Below are 13,072 nucleotides of genomic sequence, written 5' to 3'. Positions count from 1 at the left end.
GGGCTGGTTCAATCCCTAGGGGTTTCTTGGCTACAGATACACATATCTATGCATATATACACCTACACCTCTAGGTTAGGCTAGGTACATTTTAGGAAATTACTTAGGGCACGCATTTTAGGAATATGCAAGTGCTACGTTTTTTATCTGAACTGGGTCTGTTCATCTTATTAGCACTATGGTTGAAATGTATCTACTATTCACTATATTGGTACTAGCAATCTCTTTTGTATGCTTCTGTCTCCTGATTGTCGCAGCACATATGTTGTACACAAGGCTGTCGCTGGACCAATAAATTCTTATCGAAACATCCTAATCACCATCCTGTGTGTTTTCTGAGAGAAAGCAAGCATGGGTGTCTGAGCAAAACGTACTATACTGTTTTCCACGATCCCTGAGGAATCAAGGTTGTCATGTTCAGTGGTTGCCAGAAACTACCTACGCCACTGTAGAATACAGGGGAGCGGTAGTGGCACTGTAGATCTAGCTGGTCTAACAGCTAACATATCCTGGGGTCAGGACACCAAGCCCTCAGTTTAGGTCATCCAAAACGCGACAGTACACATGACTGTTTGGCTGGCCGTCTCAGACCGGCCAAACCTCCTTGCGTACTGAAGCTGTCTCCAACCCGAGCAACATGCCGGGTTGGAGACAGCAGGCACAGACTCCCAGTCTCACTGGGAGCGGAGCGCAGAATGAGAGCGCTCAGGCCAATCCTGACGCTGCTTCCTCCAGCATTAGAGCAGAGTCTGGGAGCCTGCGCCTGCAGAAGGAGAGGAGGAGAGGAGCGTGACGCGGCCAGCTGCAGCTAAGTTATTTATTTGTATTTATTTATTTTGTCATTTGTCTTCCGTTGTCCCAGACCCCTTCCCTCCGTGCTCCGCCACTCTTTGACAACACCAGCCGCTACTGCTGACTTGGACCTGTACAAGGTGTGTTAATTTTGTTATGCATTCTTATGATGTTTGGTTTTTCAACACCCCCTTTCGGTGAGGTGTGGAAGAACCAAACACGATTTTCCTAAACGGAAAATTTGTGTGATGATCTAGCTACCACAAAAAGCCACACACAATTCCATGTGTTTTTCTGTAGCAGGGATGACATATGTTGTTCCCCCCACTTGAAAATAACTTCCCCTTCCCTAACCTACTCCGGTCCTCTCACTCCCCCTCCACCCCACCCACAGGTCCAATCATACATTTAGCATTTGTTTAAAGTAGGTGGTAAATGTATGCAGTGAAACGTAAGGGTACTATCGCTAGCATACTGTGTATACCATCATCCAAAACAGACTGAATTCAGTGGTAACAGTAGCAGACCTCCCAATTAAAAAACAATTTCACTATGTAAGAAGGGGACAGGGCCTTGGAAAGGCAGGGCCTTATTTGAGAACTGCCTAAGAAGCACTTTTGCCCCCTCCCTCCCACCAATACCCTCCTCCTACCGATCCCCCACCTCCTCCAAGAAAAATGCTTGCTGAGGCTGGTGTTGCTGTCCTGGGGTGTTTGCACATCCGTTAATGAACGTCAGCTGTTCAAACCCTTGAAAGATCATGGACATCATTTATTGGTCGCCAGGGGTCGCATTTCCAACCCCTGGCTAGCCCCTTGCTACCCCTGGCACTGCTTTTGCTACCCCTGGCCTCAGAGATGACAAAATCTGTGCCTGGAACACAGAGGCAGCTCTTTATAATGGACGCAGGTTGGAGTTCCACTTGCCTGGCTTCTTTCAATTGTTAATTCTACAAATAGTGACTAATATTATTTACTATTAGTGTAATAAAAAATTGAGTATATTACCTGGAATACAACTCTTTCTGGAAGCTAAGGAAAAAATGCTGGTAAATGTATGTTGTATGCTTGTTTGCGGGTGAGAGTGTGTTTATTTGCGCAAGAGTGTATGAATGTGGTAGCATGTGTAAGCATGTGTGTGTGAGTCAAAAGGGTAAATGGCATGCAATGTCACTTCCACTACCCCAGGCATTTTGGTGAATTGACGTCCATGCGAAAGTTGAGCTGGAAATCCACTCTTTGCAGTAGTTTCCAGCTAGTTTTCCATACTATCATATCACATATTACAGCAGAGGAAGGAAGTTGCAGGGTCGCCACAAAGTAGCCTGGTTACGAACCTGGGCTCCAATGCTCAGCTCTCACCCCATCCATTAGACCTTAGCGCGCTGGGTAGGAGAGCCTCAGAGGTACATGCAGTACCAAGACGTGCCTCACAGGGGGAACCGGCCAATCTTTCAAAACGACAGTGCAAAAGACTTTGGAAAACTCATAATAGAAAGGTTAATCCATTCACAGCGGAACTTCCCATTGGACACCCAGGGCAGGTGTACCCTATTTTTCAATCAAGAGCTATAAAGTCAGTGGCTTCCCCAGAAACAAAGCAACAAGGTCCTGTAGAGGAGGTACGCACTGAAGAAAAGGGGGTTAATTTGAATTCTACTCAAGCGAAAGCACAATTAACGAGGAAGGCACAGGACCAACAAGTGGACCAGAACCAGCGGCAGCCAGCCCATCCCCGATTTTGTAAAAAGGAGTCAGATATAACAGGAGTCAATCAAGTTACCTACCCCCCTGGCCCAAATATCCCGGCCGATTCAGCACAATGCAGTATAATAACGGACAGTAATACATGCAATCTGTCCTCTAAAGATGGAAACAAACAAACCCCTATGGAAAAATCTTATATTCATGAGGCCGAAAAAGAAAAAACGCAAAAACGGAATCTCGAGTAAGATACTGCAGCATTACAACAGAGTTCACAAATATCAGAGCGGAGACTCAATATCCAGTAGGTAGTAGTTTGTATAGCCCAGCCAGGTAAAAGAGAATCGTCAACTCACATCAGCCCACCCTTCAACCGTTGCAAAGTGACACTTTTTCCAAGGTACAAATCTAGGGAGTATTTTGAATAAACAGAGGGTCATTAATACGTATGGCCAAAGAAATACTGGTGTTAAACCATATTGAGTCTTCTGATGTCCACTCAGTCACATTTTTAAACGTTCCAACATGGGGCGGTGAAGAACCGACGCTGATCACTTGGGCAATAACCGCCTTAGCCGATCAAGTGTGGGCAGAAAAGGAGTCATTTGCAAAATGGGGAATAGACATGTCAAGGGAAAAGGAGGATGCCTTCACACAGTGTCTCCACCCATAAGGTTGCAAAGCTCATACTAAGGTAGAAGGAGATGTGGGAGGAAAGGGCTTTCAAGGACAGTTTAAAAGATGTGAAAAGCCTACGAAAGCCCACTTAATTTCATGAATAACCGACAACTAGTGGCAACTTCAATTTTAAAAGGGGCAAGGATCCTGTCAATCTCATTGCGTAGTGCCATTACAGCCCCCGCAGGAAGATAAGCGCTATGAGGAAGACACAGTAAGCCAAGTCCTACATCAAAACATTGACTGTTCTTGGGCACACTGCTTTCTGGACCCCACGAAGAAGTAAGCAAATGACAGAAAAATGGCTCATCAGTCGTCCAAAAAGAGAACAAGATTGATGTTTGTGCATGGAATATTGAGGAACTTCTTGTAAAGGTAGATGATATGGAGATCCTATCCTTCATTAGAAGATTTCATATAGTTCTGCTTCAGGAGACATTGGCACAAGAAGAAATCGTTCTCCTGTCATACTTATGCTATAGCAAACCAGCAATCAAAACAAAATCAATGGGACGCGCTGCAGGGGGCCTGGCGTTGTATATATCAGTGGATCTTAATATCAAATTTGAAGAGGTTAGGATTGATCATCCGAATATACAGGCGATAAAGGTTTGGGCCAACCACCTATTCAATGTGACCCCTTGTTGAACATAAATGCTTACATTCATCCCCTCGAAATCAGGAAAAAGAATCTATTGAAAATATACTGAGTTTCATATCAACCCAATGCGCAAATAACCCAGCACCCTTGATTTTCCTGTCTGGAGATTTTAACATGAATCTTTTTCAGGCAATGCCTAGGGACCAAGTAATGTATATTAACTACCATATTTGGCACGTTCCACCCACTCAAGATTTTAAACAATGGCTCAACAGAAGAGGCAGGATGCGGTGTGAAATCTGGAGCACTTGGGCTTACGAGTGTCTCCGGACATTCCGGCACAGCCGTCTCATCACTCGGTGAAATCCTATGCAATCATAGATTATTCCTTAGTATTGTTTCCTCTATATCATATGGTTACAAGTTACAGTTTGGGTAACAAGCTGGAAAGCTACCATCAGCTGCAACTGATCAGTTTTAATTTAAATATCACATTACATGACCAACTGGCCCCGGAAATAGGTTATGCTACGGTACAAAACTACAAAAAAACTACAGTGGTCGGTAGCCTGTATAGAGAAAGTCAAACACCAAGCTAGAGAGCTGTGGGATAATTTAAATGACGAATTCAAAATCCTTTGATTCATTGGGATCAATTTTCAAGGCTCCTATTACAGAAAAATGCCATTCGTCATACAGCCAGAACAACAATAGCAAATTCCTTTCCTATGAAAATTTCAGGGCACCGTATAATAGCTAAAAAGTAATTCAACCACACTCTGAGGGTCTTAAGAAACAACCCATTCTCTAGCCTCCGGCATGAGATTTTACCAAAACTAAGGATGCTCTACAAAAAAGTGGTTTGGACCCAAACAAAAACCGAGCTTGACCAGTACTGGTGCAAAATTCTCATTGCCTCAAAACGCAAAGATGCAAGAGAATTCTGCAAATTGGTAAACCAATCCACTAGTTGGAAACTCCAACACTTAACGTCAAATATATCTGAAGAAGCTTGGGGTAAACACCTGGGCATTATATACGGGGTTACAGATACAGTAACTGGCTCTTCAAAAACAGCCATCCGAAATAATAGTAGGGAAAACCTGCCTATAGTGATCCAGAACAGTGGAGTAAATCATCAGCAATAGTCGTCGGGATGGTGCCCCCGGGCCCAACATTTAGCATAGAAGGGACCGAGCTGAAGTCAGTGCTAGAGTACAAATATTAGGGGCAATATTAGATGCGAGGGGCTCATTTAAGAACCAGTGCGCCGCATTACAAAGAAGGAATAACTCTTTAATCATAGCATTTGCTTTACTAAGGAATAGCTTAAAAGATCTGCTCCTCAAGCCATTACTACAAGTTATGTCAGCCAAACATGTTCCATCTTTGATATATGGTGTGGAGATTTTAAGAGGGAAAGCTGATAATCCCATAGATAAGCTTGTGGCAGGGACTTACTGTCGCCTGTTCAATCTCCCACAGCAGGCCTCGCCCGCACAAATCCGATTAGAGTTTGGCCTGAGAAGACAATACTTAAACAGTTTAGGGGTATATTTGAAACTTTGCTACAAACTTAGAAACAATAACAATTCCACTCTTATGTCAGTTGTCTGGGAGGCAATAAGCGATCATAAACACACGAAGGCTCATGAATATTTTAATTTGGTTATATCCACGCTTAAGGCAGAACCATTACGGGACTTACCCCATCACAGTCTGCATTTAGTAGAGCTAAAAAATGTAATCACTTTTGGATACAGAGACACTGGTGAAAAGATCCCATGCGTGGATGGTAATTGCAACATATGGCCAGATAAAACCCCAGAATTATCTGAATGGATTACATGCAAAGCTAAAGCTTTTGAGACTCCGGCTTGGTAACTTTCAATTTTGCAGTGACTCTCCAGCCTGGAAAAAAATGAGTATCGTGCTGGCTCTACAATTATAAGAAAGAAGATATTTGCCATATAGTTTGTAGTTGCCCAGCTTTAATAGCTGATCACAGAAGTCTGTTAAGACAGGTATTTAATCATTATGCTATACGAGCGCACCAAGCAGTAAAAGTCGCCTAGCAGTAGTAGCCGGCCAGCAGTAATAGCCAGCCAGCAGGGAAAAGACTTAAAATTTACCGGAAGATTGTTAGTTTGTATATATTGCAGAGGGGAAATTAGCTAAATGTGCACAATAAAGGGCTTTCACTTCTTATCATCCTATTAATTTATAAACAAACCCCCTGGAAGGGCAGATAACCATTGTAAGAGTTGAGCTGCGTCCTCCTTACATGAGCATCTGGAATAACGTGAAATAATTAGGGCTTAGCATTGTCAAGCCTTGAAATGATTTTACAAAAGGCACATTGCACTTTAAAACTTTAAATGTGGTAAGCTCATTTTGTTTAATGGCAGGGGTAAATAATAAGCTGGCTAAGACTCCCTGTAGGCCTTACCATAGAACTGAATGGGATTACTCATAGCGTGTAGCATGATTAGTAATCAACAGAGGAAACAAGGCACTTTGGGCAAATAGGAAGTAGAAGGTGGATCATGTTCCTTTTGAATGCACTTTACCAGTAGGGTTTTAGGTGGTTTTAACTAGATGAATTAAACGTTTTTATCACAGGAATAACCTTACTTTAATTGTGCTTTTACAAAGTTGTCCAACAGTGATATTACGTATGAAATGTGTACAACTGTGTCATATTGTAAGTTTTTATTAACTGAACAATACATTTCATTCATTCAGTACACCAATTGTAACTGTATTCTCATTTTTAAAAATAACAAAACATTACCTATTACTTGTGTTTTCACAGCTTGGTGGGTCTCAGTCCACCTGCTGTTCCGCTACCATCTCGCCAGCATGTGGAGTTTTGGGCCCCAACGAAGAGACCGAATTGTGTGTGGAACTAACAGTCAATACATTGGTAAGTTGTTTGACTGGTTTTCTTTGAATTGCTCATTATGGAAATGTTCACTGGAATCCTGGGATTATATGGCTACAGCATTTTATGAATTTAGTTAATGTACCACATTTGCCGTATGATCCACCATCTGCCGCATAATTTGCATATTTCAACAAAATAATTTAGTTTAATGGATACTAAAAATACTCCTCGTGGTAATGAGGTGAAACCTTTTCTCAGAAGGTATGCGTTTGAGATAAAATTAAATAATACCTAAAAAAATACTGCTGCACAATGTACCGCAATATGCAGAGTGTTTGTCTTTTCTTGCAGTATCATTTAGTCAACCCTGCTGCATAATTTGGTTCTCCCTTGCCACATAATTCCAGTGGCCCTGCTTATAAAGAAAGACCGCGAATCCCCTGAAAGAATGCTCCAGAAGCTTAGGTAGATTGGACCACAGCGAATGAGGACATTTCTGTCAGTACAACATTTGCAGATGATTTCCACAAGAAAAGTTACTACTCTTGTTCTATTCATGAGGAACCTGTCTCTTGTTTTCACTCTTCACTGTTAAGCGAATCCCACAATTTTTCCTTCTAGGATGAGCTGAACGATCTTATGTTTTCCTGTGATGTGGACGGTATGAGTGAAACGCTTGTCCTGTTCATTGCTGCTCAGGCACAAGGGCTGAGTGTCACCTATTCACTGCCCGCTCCAACAGTCACGTAAGTTAATTCACGTCCTCAACCTATCGAGCTGTAATAATGATTACTTTATGTATACAGTGAAATGACTAATGAAACTTTATTTAGTGTTTCTGGCAATTTGTTCTCCATTAAATAACAAAAATTAAAACACTCGCTATAGTGCACAGTAGAAAAAATAATACCAGTGCCTGGTCATTCTCTCAAGCACCCCACATAATCCTTTAATCAGAGTTTTCTTTCGAAAATAAAGTGGAATGTATGTCGCTTTGCAAGTACTTGCTCTCACCATTCAATAATTTACTTTGCTCTGCCTTCCGCCCCCCTAAAACTAGGTCATACTAGCGCCCAGTTAGGGAAGCCGTTCCCTAAATCCTTCTCCACTTGGTGACATCATATCCCTTTGCCGACTCTAGATGGGCACCACTGTGTCCCATGTTAATGGCACTGAACCAACCAAAAAGGTATTTTATTTACTCGAGCACTAGACTCCTAATGCAGCAGTGCCGACCACCATTAAGTATAACCCACCTGCATATGAGCAGAAGACTGGAAATTCTTCACACTGTGCTTCACTTGATGAAACAGAACTTATCTTCCAATGACTAAAAGGCATTTTATCTCAGGAACAACTAACTTGTGAAGAACTATTTTTTCCTATGCAAAAATAGTCCATAAACAAGAAAAATAAAGATTATTAATTCAGCATGGATATTCACAATGTATGAATAAAATACATGAACTGAAATCCAACCTACCACGAGTCGTCTCAAATATTTGAAAGAAAGATTGAACGGATCAAAGCTGTGCCTAGGGGGACACATCTATGAACGAAGTGCAACAATTAATAGTACAGATGACGTTTTGAATAAAAACGCCGCCCCATGAGCACGCAACAAAAGGTATAAAAATATCAAACTAAAGGATCAACAACCAATCAACAAAGTACACCAGGTAGTAGCGCGTATTCCAATCTACCTACAACTATCAATCTTATGAATAGGTGCCATGCTGTCTGGCTCTCATAAATACTCTTAATTCATTCTAAAGGTGCTTCTGGATGAAACTAGTTGGAGCAAACTACTACTAGAAGAATCATATTCAGTTCTAATGGGACACTTCAGGGAGTAAGACTTACAGTACTTAGTAAGTCATGAATCCCAGCAATAGTGACTCAACCACTTTCCTTTTCAAAGTTGGTAAGATGAGTTCCAGGGAAAATTCAATTTATGTGGAATTAATATGAGTTACTACCTTTTAATTTTTTTTTTTTAGAAATGATCCATCCTGCTGTAGTCCTAAATCACATTTGAATCTCAGAGGAAAATTAGTACACCGGCCTTTTCTTCTTGTCTCCAGATGTGACCCAAAGATACCAGAATCCTAGTGTATGTATGGCCAATGTGGGTTTCCACAGGAACTGGGTACATTCTAACAATGTATCACTTTTTAGCTGCTTTCATCTAAGTATGTATTTTGCAAAACAATTAAAAGTCTGCTTTGTGTTTATAGACCTAAAATGTGCACTAGAGAGCATAAATAGGGATTGTGGCTAACTCTGGAGCAGAAGGGTTTGTGTACTATGATAGTAAATTTCTTTAGGTGCATGCATGAACATCTAGTGGCAACAGTCAGATATGGGGAGAACGGGGACTAGACAGATTTTGTTGCAGTATCAAAGGGAGTAAAGCAGCGAGCCACTAGGGGCCCGTTTTTATGTTTTTATATATATACCAATGATCTAGAAGGCAGGCTCTTACAAGTTGATTGTGGTTATGATTCCCCAACAATTGGTAACTATTTTTCCACAATACCATAGGTAGGCGATGCAGTTGTGCTCTCGCGCACTCCCAGGCAGCTACAGAGTCTGTATATTCTTGAACTTTTGAAATTCAACATCATCATTTAGAGGTAAAAATGTTTGGCTCTATGACTGTGCTGAGATGATGTCTTTAAGGGCAAGCATGTCTTTATCGGCATTTCTAGCAGCAACAATCTGTTCAATGGCTAAGGCCGCTGGTGTCCTGGACCTTACTATGAAGTTGATGTACTCTTCAGTTTTTTTTTTTTATGTTGAGCTGCACCGATGTAAGGGTACTCGTGAGAAACCATCTGCAGGGTTTTGGTTCTTTCCTTGCTTATGCACAATTGTATAGTCCTGTAATCACAAACCCCTCCTCTTAATGGTAGGGGGAATCTTACCTTTTGGGTTTCCGAATACCATAAGCAGTGCTTGGTGGTCTGTTATAATCGTGAAATGCTTTTCGTAAAGAAACACATGAAAGTGGTTGCACACCCACACCATAGCCAGACTCTCCTTCTCTGGCTGAAAATATGTGCGTTCTGTATCAGATAGACTTCGAGTAGCATACGCCACAATGTGTTCCTGATTACTTGGATGCCCATTATGCTGAGCAAGGACTGCTCCCAGCCCTACCGGATTTTCATCAACAGTAATCTCAGTTTGCAATGTGGGATCAAAGTAAGCCATATCAACGGCATTTTCAATAGCATGCTTTATCCTTTTTAAGCTTTGGTCATATTCAGAGGACCATCGGAACTGGGCATTTCATTTAGTCAGAGCTCTCAACGGGGCTTAAGTTGTCAAAGTAATGAATGTACCTTGAACAATACCTGGCCATGCCCAAGAAGAATCATAGCATGGTGACATCTTGTGGGGTTTGGGTGGCTGACAGTGCTTTTACTTTACCCAGGTCAGGAGTCATTCCTCCATCAGATAATATGTGCCCAAAGAACTTGAGTTTGGTTTTGTGAAATTCACACTTTTCTGCATTTAGAGTGAGACCTGCATCCGTAAGTAACTGGCACACTTGTTTGACAGCCTTATCATGTTCCTTCTGTGTAGTCCCAAAAACCAATATGTCATCACTGTAATTGAAAGCATGCATAACAGGTTGAATTATTCTATGCATGACATCTTGGAATATTTCTGTAGCAGATGACACTCCAAAACTCAACTTTTTTGTATCTAAGCAAACCAACATGAATCGAAAAAGTGGTAATGCACCTACAGTTTTCATCCAATTTGAGTTGATGGTACCCATTGTTCAGGTCACAATAGGAGAAAACTTTAGCTCCATTCAGCTTTATGATCATGTTTGCAATGTGTGAACCCGGATGTCTCTCCCTCTCTCTCGATTGCATTGTTGGCCTTGCGCATATCCACGCAAATGCCCACTGCACCTCCACTGTCCTTTTTGGCACTACCACTATCGCCGTTACCCATGGTGTGGTACTAATGAAGTTCTCAATTATGTTGTGCTTCAATAGCATTTCTAGTTACTTTTTGATCACTTCTTGCAGGAAAAATGCTATTCTGCAGTGTCGCTGTGCAACAGACCTGAAAGCTTCGTTGATGTGAAGTAGCACTTTCATTGTCTTTAGCTTTTCTAGGCCATGAAATAATAACGGGACTGACTCACAATTTCGGATTGTGTATGTAGGTTATAATTGATAGCTATTAGTCCCATGTCTGCAGCAGTTGTACAACTGAGTAGACATGCACTGGACAAAGTGCCTTGAAGAATGTCTTTGTATGTCAAAAGGTCGCTGTAAATGATCCTTGACTCTGCTAGGGTTTTGAAACAGCCCATGTGTACACACCATTGATTCATGTTTGATACATTTATTCGTGGTACGGGTGACAAACTGTTAAATTATTTGACTGGCATGATGTTAGTCTATGGACCACTGTCAATTACAAAGGTTATGGGGCAACTGTTTACCTTTAGTTCAATATTGGGGCAGTGTCCATATGAATTCTTTTGTTTCATTGGCTCACTTGTTTATATCATTTGTTCGTTTTCTTTGCAAGCAGCAAGACCCATGTGTGCATGTCACTTTTTGGCAGATATGTTCATCACACATTCACCCTCTTTACTCTCGCTCGATTGTGACATTGAATACCTTTTGTTGGATGAACTTGATGTTGATCGACTTTATTTAGTTTTCACCTGTCGCAATTGATGTTGCTTTTCATCTTTGTGGGCATGGCAAGAATGCTTCTGGAATTTTCTGGTGTTTATTTTCTGGCCTCGTCGTGATGCACTTGGTTGCTCTTTTGCCTTGCAAACCGTAATGAAGTGGTTTTCCTTTACGCAACCTTTGTACGTCTGTCTGATGGCTGGACATTTGCCCTCATGTGGAAATGAAAATCAACATTGGAAACGCAGCTTTAATTTCTTCGAAAATGTTGATTTGCGTGCATCTACTTTGTGCTTGTGTTTGCCCCCCATGATTAGTGCTGATTTTCTCTCTGCTGTTCCAGCTTTTATGTTAGCAGCTTGCCGAACTGCTCTTTCAGCCATTAGCACTATCACTAAACTGACCGTCCCTCTCAGCATGCGTCTTCTGAAGGAGTCCTAAAGACAGCCATAAATGACTCTGAGGGGCATGGCTTCTTCATCATTAATTCACTAAATTTACAATGTTTGAAAAACGCATCAAGTCTCTCAACAAACTCATTCATCGTTTTACCTACTTGTTGGCTCACTAGATTGAAAATGTAACATTCATAGTCGACGTTTGGCATCAGATTGAACTTGGCTTCTAATGCTTCTTTGATTTGACGGTACGAGATTGTCTCAGTCTGTGAGATTTTCTTTATCACTTCTTTTACTCCATCACCAGCAAGATTCTTAAAATATTTTAGGAATTTCTTGTAATTTACTTCATCCAGAGCATATATGAAGTCATCAAAAGCCTTGATAGATGTGGTCCATCTGGTGCCAATATTCTGTTTTTTGGAGATATCAAATGATGGTGGAGGTTTAAAGAATGCAGCAGGTTCGTACAACATGTTTCTTGTGGCAGCTACTGGGAGCCATCTCTATCTTGACTTTTTGTTTGTGCTGAAGGTCACTGGCTGCCAAATTCCCCTGTCTTCAGCAGATTCACTGGGAACCAAACAACCTTGAGAGCACAACCTCAGTGTTCGCTTTCGAATAACCTCAGCTCACTTTTGAAGTCGTCAGGCTGGTGAGTAAATTTCACTGCTTGTGCTTGGTTGTCACTGCCTTTTGGTGTTACATCTTGTCAGCACAGCCTTTTATGTTGTACTTGGTTGTTGCTACCTTCAGTGTTTTTGCTTTGTGTCGATGATGACTCTGGGTTAGGCTGTGGCGCAGTATCTCTTCTTTTGGCCTTACCAGTGGATTCCTGGTGGGTTTTCGATGATAATCCTCTGTAGGGCCTTTGACTTCTTCGAGGGCATTATATATGGGCTGGACCGGGGCTTCTATTCCACACACACCAACTTCAAACTGCTTATTATCGAAGAGGTGCACATGGTACATGCTAGAAGTTTGCTGTAGTGTTACAAACTCTCAGGGAGAGCTGTCTTGTTTCTTCGGGGCAAAGATCCTGCTCTTGTCACCATTTGTAGCGTCTTTCCCAGCATGGTAGCATGCAAAATGAACATGCCACACACAGAGCTCATAACTGATGTCTTTATTCACCAGCGTACAACATTCAACTGAACTTCTAATTGTCTCTCAACCGTTAATGACCACACCTTAACACCTCTACAAATGGTTACGTTATTCCATTATTGAGACTGCCCAGAACTGCGGGGTCCTGACGCTCATAGTCTTAAGACACTACAGTTAGTAGGTCACGTGGGGCAGTGCAGGCTTATGAGCAGACATAGGAGCTAATTTAGCCCTGG

General features: G+C 41.7%; 1 protein-coding gene across 1 annotated transcript in view; it reads left to right on the top strand.

The window, feature by feature from the left end:
• DLEC1 (DLEC1 cilia and flagella associated protein) overlaps positions 1-13,072 on the top strand; it is a 576,582-nt gene that overhangs the window by 397,308 nt on the left and 166,202 nt on the right. The window contains exons 23-24 of the mRNA XM_085628869.1: positions 6,590-6,700; positions 7,283-7,407. Coding sequence (XP_085484995.1) covers positions 6,590-6,700; positions 7,283-7,407 — 236 coding nt within the window. The remainder of the gene's footprint in view (positions 1-6,589; positions 6,701-7,282; positions 7,408-13,072) is intronic.

The sequence above is a fragment of the Triturus cristatus genome, chromosome 10, assembly GCF_964204655.1.
Source record: "Triturus cristatus chromosome 10, aTriCri1.1, whole genome shotgun sequence".
Lineage (NCBI taxonomy): Eukaryota > Metazoa > Chordata > Amphibia > Caudata > Salamandridae > Triturus > Triturus cristatus.
This window is presented reverse-complemented; position numbering and strand designations above follow the sequence as displayed.